This window comes from Lissotriton vulgaris, chromosome 8, assembly GCF_964263255.1.
Source record: "Lissotriton vulgaris chromosome 8, aLisVul1.2, whole genome shotgun sequence".
NCBI lineage: Eukaryota > Metazoa > Chordata > Amphibia > Caudata > Salamandridae > Lissotriton > Lissotriton vulgaris.
The window spans coordinates 1,334,178,096-1,334,194,563 of NC_141696.1; the positions used below are offsets into that span (position 1 = coordinate 1,334,178,096).

At 45.2% G+C, this 16,468-nt stretch overlaps 1 protein-coding gene across 2 annotated transcripts in view; it reads right to left on the reverse strand.

The window, feature by feature from the left end:
* CEP126 (centrosomal protein 126) overlaps positions 1-16,468 on the reverse strand; it is a 343,370-nt gene that overhangs the window by 214,523 nt on the left and 112,379 nt on the right. For both annotated transcript variants that reach the window (XM_086935283.1, XM_086935284.1), the window contains exon 3: positions 15,902-16,047. In XM_086935283.1, coding sequence (XP_086791409.1) covers positions 15,902-16,047 — 146 coding nt within the window. The remainder of the gene's footprint in view (positions 1-15,901; positions 16,048-16,468) is intronic.

Below are 16,468 nucleotides of genomic sequence, written 5' to 3' on the forward strand. Positions count from 1 at the left end.
GCAAATTGAGACCGATTCCTGGGTCAAGCGTATTTAAATTCGGTCGAGTAGATTATTGAAGTCACTAGACCTGCAGGACTGGTAACAATTTTATGATTTTTGCCAAGGCTCCAATTATATGTTCATTTATTATGCGGCACGTGTCTACATAACAACTGTATCAGAATGATCATGATTATAACAACTCATTAGAAAAGATACAAATAAGGGTGAAGATTAACTGAGCCCCAATCCTATTTCATCACACATCCCTAATTTATTAGCCTATTCCCTACTCAATGTATCTATAATGGTTACAGCCACCCAGTCTAAATGGCTGTATAGGCTGATTAAGCGTTACTATGTCAATCCATGTATAGTTCCCTGCAAAACTTGGGTCAGCAGACACCATTTAAGTCTTCAGAATCTCTCCTCAGCAATGGCTCCATCTGTCTAACTTCACCCCTACATCAGTTTTTATATACCAATATTGCTAATGGTGTCTTACGGAGTGACGGGGGGGGGGGGGAGGGAGTTTTTGTTTGGCTCCTTCTATGCTATAAATGTGCACACAGTGAGTCTCTTCAGAAGCAAGTGGAAAAGTGGCGCAGCAAGGGTGGGGCGGGGGGGCTGTCCAACATGGGTGGCCCAAGTTTTGGGGGCATCCGCCTCCTCCCGCTCTTACCTGCCGTCTCGGAGAAGGCAGCTCCCCCCCACACTATACAATGCGGCCGTTGGGGGGGGGGCAGCAATCGGTGCCAAAACTCACCAGCACCCTCCCCGCTCTTCAATGTGGCCGCCGCGGGGTTGAAAACGCAGGGACCGCCACGGTGGCCATAGGGCTAGCTACGCCAATGAAACGGAAGCCAATGCTATATTTCCCATATTGCCTCCAAAGTGGATCTCAGCAAGGCCATCTTCCCCTGCTGCAATGATTACAATGCATGCACTAGAGAAGTGGAAAGTTTTCCCTCTCTGTCTGGTTAATTTGTAAGACAATCAGAAAAAATGGGTTTTCCTAAACTAAGAACATGGCACTGGAAAACACATTTCTAAGCATTATCATTGAAACAGTTAGTCCGCTGTCTAGACCCTATGCCTATACAGACTTTCTCTAATGTAAATTGCAGTCATGTTTACAGGCAATCAGGCCCATGTAGTGTAAAATGCATTATCATGCAAAAGCCCTGTCACACATGACAACACTGCTAATTCAATTGAATGTGCTCTGACCGTACACATGGTAAATGTAAATTGATACTTGTATAGCGCTCTACTCACCCGTGAGGGTCTCAAGGCGCTTGTACGAATACCGCTGTGGAACCCATCCTGGCTTTCCCTGTGAGGCGTCCACTCCTGGGCACCCCCAGAGTGGAGGCCAGGCATCCTTAGCGTTGTGGGGGCCGTTGTGGTGATTAAGCAAGCTATTGCCCAGAGTTGCAGAGTGGGACTCTATGATTGGAATAGGCACCGAGGCGAGAATTATCAGGTCCGTGGAATTTTGAGCCCAAGACCCGCCGAGGCGGGGAATTGAACCCTGGTCGCGGGCTAGACCTCTGCATCAGAGTCTGCCGCTCTAATCATTGAGCCACACTTCTCTGAATGACTGGCTATCCCCTATGGGTGTGTTCAATTTTATCTATGGCTACATTAATATGGCAAAGAACAAGCACTGGTAGTATAAATGTTAGATGTCTCATATGGACTGTACTCAAATGAGGTCTATTACATGCACGTCTTCAGCCCTGCCATTTCACCACTGATCTTTAGCAAGTAAAGCTGCAGTAGCCCATGTGAGAATAAATTATTTTTGACTTGTTTGAAAAATATTTTTGACTGGACACGTCACCTATAAGTGGGGCCTCGAAGGCCACAAGGTCTGTGTACGTGATGTGCAAAGTGAGGCATATCTATTAAAAATCCAAGTTACCACAGTACCACTCTAGAAATAACGATATACTTCATTCACACATTGTTATAATGTTTAACACACATCTGATTCAGTGGTGAATATTCATTTGTTTTAAATAGGATGCAAGGTTAATTTTATAAAGGTTTCCTTTTCTCCACCTGCAAGCCCGAACTGTAGTTATTCCACTTCTGATTAGGCTCTCTTATAAGAAAGTGGGTTACTGATTGAGGAAGGAGAAACCCTACTCAAGCAGCAACCAGAATCATTGGAAGGATAAAGTTACAAGCAACCCCAAATTACCCTGTGCTTAACCCTGTGGTAGCTTGGCACTTAAACAGTCAGGCTTAACCTAGAGACAATGTGTAAAGTATTTATGCAGCACCGTAAGAGCAACAAAGTGAAAACACAATTTAGGAAAAATCCCACACCAATTACAAACATAGAGTAAATTGTAATATATATTTTGACACCAAAATTACAAAAACTCAATTGGTAGAACTAGAGTTATGCTTTTTTAAAGTTTTTAGAACACACTAGAACTCAAAAGATCAAAGTTCCAATCGTAGACATCTTGTTGCACAAGACCGTGTCAAAGTAAAAAATATGGGCGACCACAATGGAACGTGGCTCGGATACAAGAAGTGGATTGGGCCCGGTCAGCACTTACTTTGGACTGAGAAGAAATTTTGAGAAAAATGTTCTGAGAAGGTAAAATTCAGCTGGGCAAGGCTGCAGGTGGTGTCTGAGAAGGGAGTGTAATTGTCTAGAGGGCTTGTGTCAAAGCCACAGTGAAGAAGTTTCCAGTCTCCGGTGGGACGAAGCAGGAGTCGGTAGCCAAAGACAACTCCAGGGGCTGGGATACCCATTAGCAAAGGTCTGCTGAACAGGACTTGCTGCTGCAGAGAAGGATGTAGCAGGAGCAGGCTCGGAGTCAGGCCAACGAGCGTTGCACCATGGGCGGACTGACAAGCAGGTTGGTCCTGGTCTACCCCCGGTTTTCAGAGCAATTTTTGGACAAAAATGTTTTAAGTCCTCAGTTTTGGATTTTGGGCACCTGAGCATGTTCAGAACTACAACCAAGGGTCCAGGACTTGTGGGACATCAGGTAGGAGGCTGGCTTAGTATATTGTTTACACTCTGCACCTTGAACTAATCCAGGCAACTCATATGTTGATTTTAGTGGTCTTTGATAACCATAGATAGCTCTCAAAGTGGTAAATGTGGCAAACAGCCTTCAGGCTTATCTTGAAGGAGTGTAAAGAAGATTGTTTTACCGCATTTAATCGACTGTGTAGATTATATGTCAAAAAACCACAGTGTTTTATATAAAAAATCTATTTATTATGAAACACAATAATTAACAAATTGGTATACCCGGAGACATCAACAATACACACCAGAATACTTCAAAATAATCAGGTAAGTAGCACAAATATACAATGGTCTCCAGAGGGAGACCAACCCATATTCTAAGAAAGTGGAATGCGAACTGCAAATGGGAACGGGACCTGGATCAGAAGAATCAGAGGAGCTGGGGGAATAAGGAACCACCCAAGGTAAGTACCCAGGAATCTCACGGAGGATGTGTGCAGAGAGGAAACACAGCTGCAGGCCCAATTGAAGTCAATGGAGAAGTTGCATTGTATTTTTAAAGAAGGACCCTTCCCAGAGGACCCTGAAGAAACCCCTTGGAAGACGGAAGGTTGTAGAGCCACCCTATCCATGGATGCCCCACGAACCAGGTTACTTGCACCAGGGAAGCCGGGTACATGGGGTGAAGTGACAATGGAAGATTTTGAAGAAGATGTCTCTGGAGAAGCCTGTTAAGGAGTCCAGTGGAATCTAAGGGTGGATTCTTTCAGAGGAGAACGTGCAAGCAGAGGGGACAGAGTCTATGCCATTCGGAGGTGACCACGAGACACAGAAGTACAATGCCCACTGATGTTGGTAGTTTAAGGATTTAAGATGGTGACCTTGTTGCTGCAGCTGTGAGGAGCAGGCAATGCTGAGGAGGACAATGTGCCATGTCGGATGTTGGTGTCCAGGTAGTTAGTGTCCGGTGGGAGCACCAACAAGCCTTGGTAGATGCAATTGGCATGGAAAGAAAAAAGATGCAAATGTTGGGACCAGCAAGGTTCAAGGGACTCACCAAGTGCAGGATAGTTAGAGCACGCCCAAGCAAGCAGGGGACCTCACTGAATCAAAGGAAGACCCTCTAGAGGACCCAAAGGCTGAAGCTACAGGAGTCGCAAAATTGAGCCCCACAGTGCAGAGGATTCAGTGAGGATGCTGATCTTCGAGGGATGAGGTGCTGGAGGTTGGAGCTTTTTGTAGCCTGAAGATCTCTGGTGTGCAGAGCCAACAAGCCTTGGCAACAACATGTCGATGCTGTGCATAGGGGTTTGGTCCCAGCAGCTCAGTCGAGGGATACTGTCCTCAAAACTGCATAGAAGACAGGTTAGGCCTCTAGGAAGTGGCAGAACCACCACCTGTGTTGCTGGGCCTCAGTAAGTCCATAGGATGACAGGAGCAGCAGACCGGTCAGCTCTGTTGTGGTGCCTGCAGATGCGGGCGAGTGACTCCTTCACTCTAAGGGAGATTACTTCAGATGTCATTGATGTCCACAGGTCTTCTGGAGAGCCTGAGTGCAGCATAGACACAGACGATGCATAGGACTTGAAGAACAACGAGACCAGGAGCAGAAGGAGTCTTTTTTGATGAAGTCTTGGTTCCAGTCGAAGTCCAAATGTCCAGACGGTCGAAAAGTGTCAGTTGTCCAGTTTTGCACCAGAGCGGGAACCAAGAGGTTCCTAAGCTAGCTCAAACTTGGGTATGCAAGAAAGGCACCAAATATGCCCTTCAAGGCAGTCTGGTGATGCAGCAAAGTGCCCCCACCCCAGCCCAATACACTAAGTCCTGTCTGGGAGGTGGTCACAAACCTATTGTTCTATCTTCCTCTGCTCGAGCTCAACTCAGCAGCTTGAGGGCAGAATCATGTCTGTGATTGGCAACAGCAGTATCTTGTTGGCAGACACTGAAAGGCTGTTAAAGGGAATACAGACGGCCCCCTAAGCAACCCCCACTACATGGGATCATACCCCCAGCACCGGAATCAGTGTTGGGGTATGATTCCAAAATGTTTGATACAGTGGCGTCACTAGGGTTGGTGTCACCCGGTGCGGGTAACTCATGGTGTCACCACCCCCTCTAACGACTTACCGCATGGACCTCCCATAAAAGCAATTACTAATGCGTCTTTATTACTAAAGGAACACTTTTGTGAAAAATTCGAATAATGAAATACTGAGCAAAAAGCACTGTTTCTAAACTTATACCTTGCAGTTAGCATGCAATTGCTTAAAGATGGTTCATAATTCATTAAGCAGGTATATTACAAGGATGGTAACCTGAGACCTATCTCACTCAAGAATGTCTGCAATGAAAGCAGTAACTCGCTGAGCTTCCTACGTAAAATACAAATCTGTGACCTGCATGGTGCATGCTTAACTTTGCAGCTGGGACATCACAATAACTCTTTATACTTTGTATGAGTCAGGCCGGCCTGTAACTAGACTGCACACAGATCTCGCCAGCAAGTGTATTCACCACCAAAGTTATCTTACAGCTACAATGCTTTGGAATTTGTTGGGTAAACAAAGATCTCTGCACCAGGTGTCTACATTAGTGTAATCCCAATAAACTATTTTAAAGGGAACTTAAGTGTGCTCGAGAGTAAACAAAGTACAATTAGAAGAGGTATAATACTGCAATATATGCTAGACACTCAAGCACAAGAACAAACGTTACGTAGGCAGTGGTGGCACTTGTGCAAGTATCAAAAAACAAACAAAATGCCATTACCGCAGTCCCCAGGGCCTATCGTGACTGCCTAAGGAAGGAAGAAAGCTTTAGCTAGGTGCACTAGACCCGCCCAAAGAGGGCCATGTTTTTACTGAATCTGATTCATTTGTGTGCCACTGCACTGCCACATTTCTAACTTAGTTCATGATTCATATTAATTTATAAATAAATGATAACTGGATATTATTTCTCTCTCACCAACTGCCTCTGAGTCCGGACCCAGCAAGAAGAAGTCAGTGAGTCCCAAATTTGAAGGGGTGAGGCCAGGCTTTTGATTGTCCCTGTTGACAATTCAGTGTGACTGATGAATGCTAGGTGCAGAAACAGTGGCATTGCAAGCACTTTGGCCACCTGTGGCAGTCCCCTTGTTTGCTGGCCCACTGCGGCTGCACCAAAGAGCTGGGGGGGAGGGTGCTGGCAGGATTTTTTTGCGTTTGCTGCCCTTCTTGGGCAATTGAAAAGCAGGGGGGCGATTGCGCCTGAGACGCAGATTACCTGAGACGGCAGGTAAGAGTGGGGGGAGGCTGCCGCCCCCAAAACTAGTGCTGCATGGGGCTCACCCCCGCCCCCTTGCTTTGGACTGTGCAGAAAGCTCCTCTTGTTGCCTTTGTTGTGTGTACTCTAGTCTAGAGACTAACCTGCTGTGAGGTGCATCAATATACACAAAGAATATATCTGGAGTGCAAACTGGAAAGAATACTTGAAAAAGAACCCCCCCCCCACAATCCAGTTCTGAAAATGTAGACAGTGGATCCATGTCCCCTGTCTGCTTTGGCTGAATATAATTGAGAGGCATCTGCGCACCTGTTGTTCCAGTTCCAAGTTCTCTGTGACCAAGGAAGGAAGTACTCCGCGTAGTACTGTAAGGTGTGCTGTGTAATCAGAGCTGTTGTGAGCCTGACAATGGTTTCCCAGAGGTGAGGGGACATTAACTAACGTTTTGTCTTGCTGAAAGAAGCTATTCATCTGACCTGAAGTGCCTAAATTTATCCTGGGTGCTGCGATGGAAAGGAGTCTTTCAACATAGCAGTAGGCGTGACTGTCTATTAACAGTCAGAAAGCGAGAGACCCCCAGAGCAGCCAGGAGAAGAAAGACGGAAAAGAGTAATCTGTTAGCTTCAGGAGTGGTGGGTGCCAGTCTCTCTGGTACTAGGGTTATGGGCCGGAATTGTGGATTTGCAGCTGAGCTTGACGCTGTGCCAAGAAAAGCAAATGTTGGCTGTTCTCACCGTTGTGCCAAAAAGTGCAGCAGCAGCGTACTGTGCCTCATGATGAAGAATTTGCCCATTGCGGCCCTTGATGCCATGATAAAGAAGTGTGCCAGCAACTGTCGATTTTCCTGCTGCGATCCTACCTTTTAGGTGGTGTGGCCCACCTGCAGCCTATTGCCACATGACCTGGAAGCAAGGCAGAAGCTGAGTGGGATCTGACACATCCTCTGGAGCCCCTGTGACTCTAAACACCTCTGTTCATGCCACAGGACCTCAGGCAGCAGCCACCTGTGTCATCTCTACCAGGGACCTGCCTGGACTGATAAGGCTGTTCCAGTGCACAGTGCATGTCATCCCAGAAAAGGAGAGAGTGAAGATGCTTTGTACTGGTCCGCTGGTTCCTTGCTGCCTGTGTTTTGAAAAGGGAGTCAGTCCTGCAATTTGTGAGACTTTAAAGGGGCGTTGTACCCAACTGAGTGCTGGATATGATGAACAGGAGCAATCAGCACCTGAGCCTTGGTTTGTACTGCGTAGACACTCAAACCCAAAAGGGAACCGTCCTAGCCTTACCAGAGGAGGGACACCTGTGTAAAAGGAAGAGGTACAAAGCGATACCAAGGGGGATGATGGAAGCTTGCTTGAATCATTTGGCAAAGTGAGCAAGGGACCCATGTCTGGGCATACCCTGCCAACTTAGGGCGAACAAAGCGATACCAAAGGGGATGGTGGAAGGGGTAGGCAGCATCCAAAGGTGCAGTAGCCCTAGCACAAGACCCATAGCTTTGTCTGATAGAATTTTGTGAGCAGTCTTCCGATTTAATTATTTGCAAATTAATGCTTTTCTATTCTAAAGTAAAGCACTGGGTTGGACAATCTGTTATTGTGCTGCTGTTTGATTGCTTAACTCTAATCTTGGCGATACCAAAGGGGATGATGGACGGAGCGTTTGAGCAAATCAAACACTCACCCCCAGTCAACTGATCTGGGTTTAATCCATCGCCATTCTTTAGCTCACTCCACCACCCCAGTTCAGACATGGTCATATGCAAATCAGTCTGACCCTGTGCCTCATGGGAACAGTCCAGCCCGAACTGCCAAGCCATGTCTTCCCTGGGCCGGAAACAAGCAAACTCTGATTTTGAGCACCAGGACACCACATCCCTAAAAAGTCTGTCACTGCTCACCATGGCCACCACTGAAAGTTAAGGGTGAAGGGGTTGTTTTTGGCCCATTTTTAAATCCAACAGACTCACCCTGGGATATCAGAGTCAAAAGACCCCACCCCCCATAGCTCAGGCCCAGTTAGCCTCTGCTTGCACTGTGGCCTCCTGAATGGGATCCGATGAAAAGGCACGGATTGCCCTTGGCACACTTACATAACTGTGTAGACTTTTTGTAATGTGTTCATAAAGCACAAAAAGTACGCCATTCAATGTATAAAGGAAGGATGGGTTGGCATTTAAGAGAAACAAATAAGGAAAAACATAGGTAAGGGTAATTAGAACACGTATTTTATTTGACTTCCTTCAGTTTTACACAGCTGTAGAATTATGAGAAAGTGGAGCTCAACACAGTTATACATGATTACCATAAAAATATAATGCATTTTACGCACACATCATGATTAGGTGTGAGACATTTGTGTGGGGACTACCAAAATGCCATTTTGACTAATGGCAATTACATTTTGTTTGCAGAAATGCACTTATTTGTCAGCATTCGGTGCTCCAGCTTAACACGCCTTCTAATTGCGTTATATAATTTACAAAGCGCTTCCTACCTCTCACGAGTATTTCCATGTGTTCCTCTGCCGACAGGAGGTGGGGCCTTCTCCTTGGGGCAGAGTGTTTCCTCGTCACTGTACGATCCCTAACCCTTTTAAGTCTTATTCTCCTCAGAAAGTTGGCACCATAATGCTCCAGGGCGCGTGCACGCATTCGTAGCAGCAAACAAAGCGCTCCCTCGGCATGCACTGTAAACACATAAAGCGCCCTGAGCTGCGAAGAACAAGAAGGCACCGACGCAAAATCCATGAAGCACACGCACGGGCAAACTATTAAAAAGTCTCTTCAAAGTGCCGCGGGGAGACCTCAGACCACGACGGCGCTCGTTATATCAATGGACAGATAGAATATGGTGCCCGTGCCGTGGTGTGATGTGCCCATGCCGTGGTGTGATGTCCTCGTTATGAATACTTTCTTTATTCTAGTTGCACGACTCACGCACTCCCCTGCGCTGCCGTTGGTCTCGTCTCCTCCCTGGCGGGCTCGTGTGACCGCGCTGACACATCAAATCTGGAGCGCACGCACACCCGCGCGCGGGGGCTGTCCCAGGGCCGTCATTGGTAGCGCTAAAGAGATTGACGGCCCTGGGACCCACAAACTGCGTACGTGCTGCTGCAGTGAGTGCTGTACTGACTGCAGTAGTAGCAGTATTTTTTTTTTTTAAGCAGGTGCGCAACTGTGCATAGCGCACCGTGCGCTTGCACTAAAGCAGCCCGTAACTAACTAGATTGGTGTCACCCCCAGATGGGGTGACACCCAGTGCGGTCAGCACCCCCCACACCCCCCTAGTGACGCCACTGGTTTGATACCAAACATAAGCAGGTTCAGTGCAGCCATTTTATAGTAGTACATCTCAAAAAGACTGATGCCCACTATATACATACAAAGCCTAGAGAATCGACTCTGAGGTTTGTAGGGGTGTCCTACTCATGCAGGGACACCCTCACACTTGGGTGGCACAATACGTGCTGCAGCCCATGGGAGACCTCTGGTATACCTATGGCCTAGGTACCTCAGTACCAAATACTAGGGATTTACAAGGGTATAACAGTAGCCAACTGAGTATGTACTAAAGTACTTACCAGTGCCAATTTTGGGGAGAGAGCATAGGGTACCGAATAGCAGGATCCCAGCAGACTACAGTCAAAATACACTGACACCATGCAAAAAGTGGGGGTAACTATGAAAGCAGACCACACCAGTTGGGGATTTAGGACCAACTGAGGTTAGGCCCAGTGCACGTTCAAGATGTTGGGATCCTTTTGTGTTCCTGAGGATCTGAACAGGAAGCCAGCAACTAGCCCCTAGAGTCACTCTAGTAGTCCTGGGTGCAGGGTTCAAACAGCAGGGCTGGCCTCTGAGGGTTCAAGACAGGCACCAGGCAGCAAAGCAGTCCTTCTAGGTACAGCAAAGCAGTCTTGCAGAGTGCACAACAGGTCACAGCATCAGGCAGTTTTCTAAGAGTCATTTACAGATTTACGAGTGAACTGAACAGTGGGTCTGAGGGTTCCTGTAGTTATACCTGGTGCCCTTCCTCTGGAAGGTGGGAGAAGCTGGAAGAAATTCAATAAATCTTACTAGTTACACCCAGTCATGTGATCCAGGAAAGGCTGCATTCACAAAAGGGCTCGGGGCAGGAAAATGGCAACTTTCTAAAAGTGAAATTTCCAGAATTGTAATTGTAAATCTGACTTTGCAATTAAAGAAGACCTTTCATTACAATTTCATGGATTCCAAACATGAACAGGCTACCTGATCCAAATCAAAGGTTACTTATTAACTGTAATAAAGTAACCCAATATTATCCTATGAGGCAGGGTGGACTCACAGTAGAGAAACAGGAATTTAGGTGTTTTTCACTACCACGACATGCAAAACTTAAAAGTACATGTCCAACCTTTCAATTACAATGGGCCCTTCCCTATGGGCTACCTAGGGCCTACTTTATGGGTGACTCCTATTCAATAAAATGGGAGTTTAAGGCTTGGCAAGGGGATTATATTGCCAAGTCAAATTGAGACATTAAAAACTGCATTTAAGCTGCAATGGTAGGCCTCAGATATGTTTTAAGGGTCTGCTTAAGTGGATGGCACAATACGTGCTGCAAGACAACTGATAGCATTTAATTTACAGGCCTGGGGTATATGGTATACCACTCTAAAAGGGACTTATAAGTAAATTAAACATGTCAATCAGTTGTAAGCCAATCAAATCATTTTTCAGGGAGTAAGCACAAGCACTTTAGCACTGGTTACCCATTTTTAAAAAATTGTCCCCACTCCTGCCATCGAATTACCGGCCCATAAGCCTGTTGGATGTAACCCAAAAAATCTTTGCTCGTGTTCTCCTTGAGCGCCTACATGGATGGATGGAGGAACTCAGCATTCTAACACCACTCCAAGCTGGATTTAGAGCACGGACATCCACGGTCGATCAGATTTTCAGATTACAATTGATTCACTGGAAGACCGTGAGTATAGAGAGTGGCACTCTATACTTAATATTTGTAGATATGAAATCTGCGTTCAACCTGGTCCCCAGAGAGAAGCTGTTATCGATCCTCTTGGAGATGGGGGTCCCGGTTTATCTTTGCCAATTGTTTTCTCGCCTGCATGAGGGCAATTATGCTCAAATCAGGACCGGCAAATATGGCAATCTAACATCCCCAATCCCAGTCAAGCGAGGAGTCCGCCAGGGATGTGTCCTGGCCCCAAAACTCTTTGCCCTATTTGTTAATGGGCTCATTGACCATCTCAATAAAGGCCCTAACATTGATGCCCCTAAACTGGCAGGGCGTAGTGTGCCAGCCCTGATGTTTGCAGACGACACGTTGTTTCTGGCTAAGTCCCCAATGGGTATACAGTGGACACTCGACAACTTCGTTGTCTTCTGCAAACATCAGGGCCTGGAGATAAATCTTCAGAAGACCAAATATGGGGTCTTTAATGGTGGCAAAAGCACACGCAGCAACCTGATCCTGGGGGCCAACCGCTCGAAAGAGTGGTGGTGTTTGACTACCTTGGCATCACCTTGACGGAGAGTATGGACTGGGGAGCGCAGATTAATAAGTGCAACTTGAAGCTCACCCAGGTGTCGGGAGGCATCCACAAATTCTTCAAGGGGGCATCATACAAGCAGGTCCATGCACCCATGGAAGCCTACAGGGCACAGGCAAGAAATGCTGCGTTATATGGTGCAGATATTTGGGGCCACTGTGCACTCTTATCCCTTGAACGCACTGAGAATGTGTTCATTAGCCTCCCCAAAAGTACACCACTGATCCATTTGAGAATGGACCTAGGAATCAGATCCATTGCCGAGGATGCCGCACTTAGACCATTAACCTTCTGGAGACGCTTGTGGAGCACTCCCGAGCTAGCCCCGTATAGCAAGGAATTAACTGAGATATTGGGGTTGAAGGGGGTGGGCAAGATACCCTGGTTGAGACACCTTAAGGCGCAAAGTGTGGAACTGGGACGCGTTGACCTGTGGGATGAGCCCCAAACCATGTCCCAATCATTAAGTAGGAACACACTGGTGACTGCCTATAGGGAATACCGGCTCTCCAAGATGATGCGTAGTTCTTCATCGGGACGGCTGACATGTGAATTCCTTACAATTAAAAATACTTATCAGGCAGAGTCCATCCTGGATAGCATCCAACCAGTGCTGGGGGGGACAGGTTACAATTGAATGCTCTGCTTGTGGTTTCGTGGATGAAACTGAGGTGCACGTTTTTTTCCAATGTGATTCCTATAGGTCACCAAGAAGACGCTGGCTTGTACAAATCTGTAAGAACTTGGGCACAAGGCACTTTAGAGAGGCCTATAGAATATTGAAAACTGAGCTGCACCTCCCAATAGTTTACTCTGTTTCCCGTTTTTTGTTCTCCATGTGGTGTATGAGGATGAAGTTTCTGGAGCCTTCCTCTTAGTGGCCGAATGTAGTATACGGTCTGCTCAGGCCTGCTAATACTTTTTTGACCTATGGTATATAACTTTTAACTGTGTCTATTTTAAAAAGAGCCTCTGCTCCTGTTTTATAAATTATTTTATTACCCTTAGTGGCTTTTAGTATGGTTTTAATCTTTTTCCATGTGTAAAAGTACTGACCATATGCACCTGCACTTTATTCTAATTGTTCATTCTATGGCGACTGGATGTAAAACTGTACCAATGTTTGTTGATTCCTGTGGTAATGATATTGTTTTATTCATTCTTGTGACGCTTTTATGGTCAATGTACCAAAATAAAGCTTTTCAAACGAAACGCAGTGGTAAAGTCAACAGAGTCCTAAGGCCAACAAAAATTAATTTCAGCACAAAAACGAAGGTAAGAAGGCAAAATATTGGGAGGAAGACTATCCTAAGGCCGGCAGGTCTACCAATAAGTATTTCTCACATTTAAGAATGTGATGTCTGTCGAGAAAGTTTGACTTGGCCCATGACAAGTGTCTTAGAACATTGGTTCCCAAACAGTGGTCCGCGGACCCGCAGGGGTGCATGACACATTCCCAGGGGGTCCGCAGACAGCAGTTTTTAAAAGCACGGCAACGTTTCTTGTGCAATCAGCAGTTTTCGGGCCACAATAAAAGTGTTGAGATAACGCTGGTAATTAATGTATCTGCAGGAGAGAGATGGAAGATTTTGTCAAAGAGATTCTTTTGGTTACGATGCAATTTTTAAGTTACAATCGTAATCTAGGACAGTGAGCTATGAACTGCCATCAAAGAGATGTATGCAGACTGCATGGTACAAGTTAGTAAGTTATGTTTCTTTCCCAATCTTTCATTATCCTGATGATGCTAGACAAGTTTGTTTGGGTAGAAATACATTCTGATTATTAAAGTCAACATGAACCACTGCGTTATGTTCTGAATCCTGAGTTTGTGCTTCTACAGACCAAGCACTCATAAAAAATTGCCTACCAGTATGGATGACCTGTGAATCCTACACCTTGTAGTCCCCTTTGCCTTATGTAACATTATCAATACACTGATTTACACACGTAGATGCATTGTCTCTATATGTGTGTGATGTTAAATGTTCTGACTACCTACATGGGTATGAGTGGTGCTATAAAACAAATGAAATACATGTGACAGAGGGGCTGTAGAGAGCTTAGAGGCACAGTTGGAAGGTGATAGTGAGGAATCATTGAAGAGCTTAACAAAGATTGCTGTATTCTGTTGCACAGTAAGGTCATCATTTACTATGCTTTAAAAGCTAATACAATTAAATATATAATGACAAATGTGTTGTAGAATGCACTATTTGCCCCCAGATTTTCTTGAAGCCCCCCAAAGCCCCATCTGTAATGGTCAGGCTCACTCGCTGCACCTGATGTGCACCATATGAGGACTAGTCTGACAACAAATGCCAGGGCTGGTTTAGGAGCCTCGTTCTGCGAAATAAAACCAAACATTGAAAATTTAGTTGCTGAGATGCAGCACCAACCTTCCCATTAGAATGTTTTGATTTTTTCATTTTTTTCAATATAAAATACTAAAATCTTTAGTGATTCAAGTATTTGGTGTGCACACATTTGTGTTTTTTTTTCAAATTACTATTTTAATGTTTGCAATTTAAATCATACAAATTGCTTGGGGGTCCCTTGGCTTCCAGTAGTGACTCCATAGGGGTCCTCATGAGTCAAAGGATTCGGAACCACTGTCTTAGAAGATTCAGGGATATCACCTGAGTCTTGGGAGGATTGGGAGAATACCTCTTTGACGTCAATGGAGAGTTGGTTGAAGAGCAGCAAATACCACCTAATGGTAAACTTTGTAAGTTGATTAAGAAGAAGCACATCTTGAACGGCTGTTTTACAGATTTGTTCCAACATCCAGTGGACACCAAGCTCACTGTCACCAAATACAATAGGAGTGAGGTTGATCCATCGGTAAAAATCAGGGTGCCTAGGAAAGAACAAAGGGGAGACCACAAGAAGGCTTGGTGAGCTCCTAGCGGACAAAGGGGAAGAATAACAAGGTAGGGTCCCAAAGTACAGATAAGGGAGGGCAGAACCATATCACTAGGGGCAAGAATGAGATTGGGCACCCAGGGGAAGAAGTCCCATTAGAAAGACTGGTGCTTTCACTGCTGTCAGCCAGGGCTCAAGTGAGGAAACTTCTCATGCCTCAGAAAGGTCTCTATTAGTGGGACAGTCCAAAGTGGGAGCTACTGATGTGCTATGGGGAGACTATTTTCAAGAGGAAAGGGTCGGCTATGGCATAGTGTCTCTTACATGGAAGGTGGGCCCTGAGTAAGCTGGGGGCTCTTATGGGGTCCAGAAATTCCTTTCAGGAGGCATCAGTGAACATGAGTATCATAACTACATATCTAACTGACCCAGGTAGAGGACCAGCTGGTGTAAAAATGAGACCTTGCCACAACAGCACCCAAACAAATTGCATTGTTGTCCCTATGTGTGCTTTTTAAAACTTGATAATTTGAATTTTCTTAATCATTCTACTGTAAGCACGAGAAATATATCAACTGTTTGTAAATGTTACTTACAGAATTGGGACGTTCTCATCTAAACTCATATCACCTTATGTTCCTATTTCCCTCTTGAATTAGAAATGTGGAACTTCATCCTACCAGCTAAAAGTGACATAATATTGTTTATCACCTTTATATTATGATCAACCATTTTGATACAGCAGAGCCTTCTAAATGGCTCTTGGACAAAACACCATGACTGCTTTTTTAGTTTGACTGAAATTGTAATTGTTTGGAGAATTGGAGAACCTATTGACTTACTTTGAAAGCAAACACCAAAAGTTTGCAAGCAAGAATTTGTTGTGTAGTAATGTTTTAGTGGATACCAGTTGTAAACATTACAAATAATTTGTGATGCTGTCCAAGTAACCAGAGACTGCCTCAGAAACCTCAAGATAAGTCCACATCAACAATATCAACAATGACATAATGGCTAGCATCACTGACATGGTATAGTATTGAACTTTTTGGGACTAGGTCAACATTTAATTTGCATGTGACAGCAGAATAACAACACATATCTAGCTATGTTTTAACAAATGGAAAGTTTCATTGTAAAAAATTTGGTACATTCCAAAATCCTGGTGAAAGGTTTCAGTTGTATAAACCATTGACCATTTTTCCATTGACTTCACTTTATGAGTTGTCCAACCTGTTCTCCTTCGTTGTGATGGCGGAAGATGGGCACGCTGAAACTTTTCGGTGGCTTCCTGTAGTTTCAGCTTCCTTTGTCGAAGGACTTCCTCTCTAAATCGGAGCTCTTTCTCTTCTTCTTCTTTACGTTTTTCTTCAAGGGCTCTATTTTTAGTTATGAAAGTGGGACACAAAAGAAGAATAAACTCAGTGGATAGGGAAATGTTTGTCATTAGAAATAGACTGACACGCTTTCACTTAAATATATTTAACAGCTAGTTCTACAGATGCATTGTTAGTCACCTAGAATGCTGATTACAAACATTTGACTATGTTTAACCCCTTCCGTGCGGCCGCGATTTTCCCCATGTGCGGCCGCCGGCAGAACACGGGCGGGCCATGACGAACCCCAGCCATCATCAGCACACGAGCACTGTAGTGCATGACGGCTGGGGTTCGTCACCAGCATGGAAGGGGTTAAACCGTCCTAACATTGTTTAAGGGTGGTGGCTTGTCCCACCTACTTTCAGACCGTTAAAAGGTTTGACCCTTTTGAGAAGACATCACTGATCCAATTAACTAGAAT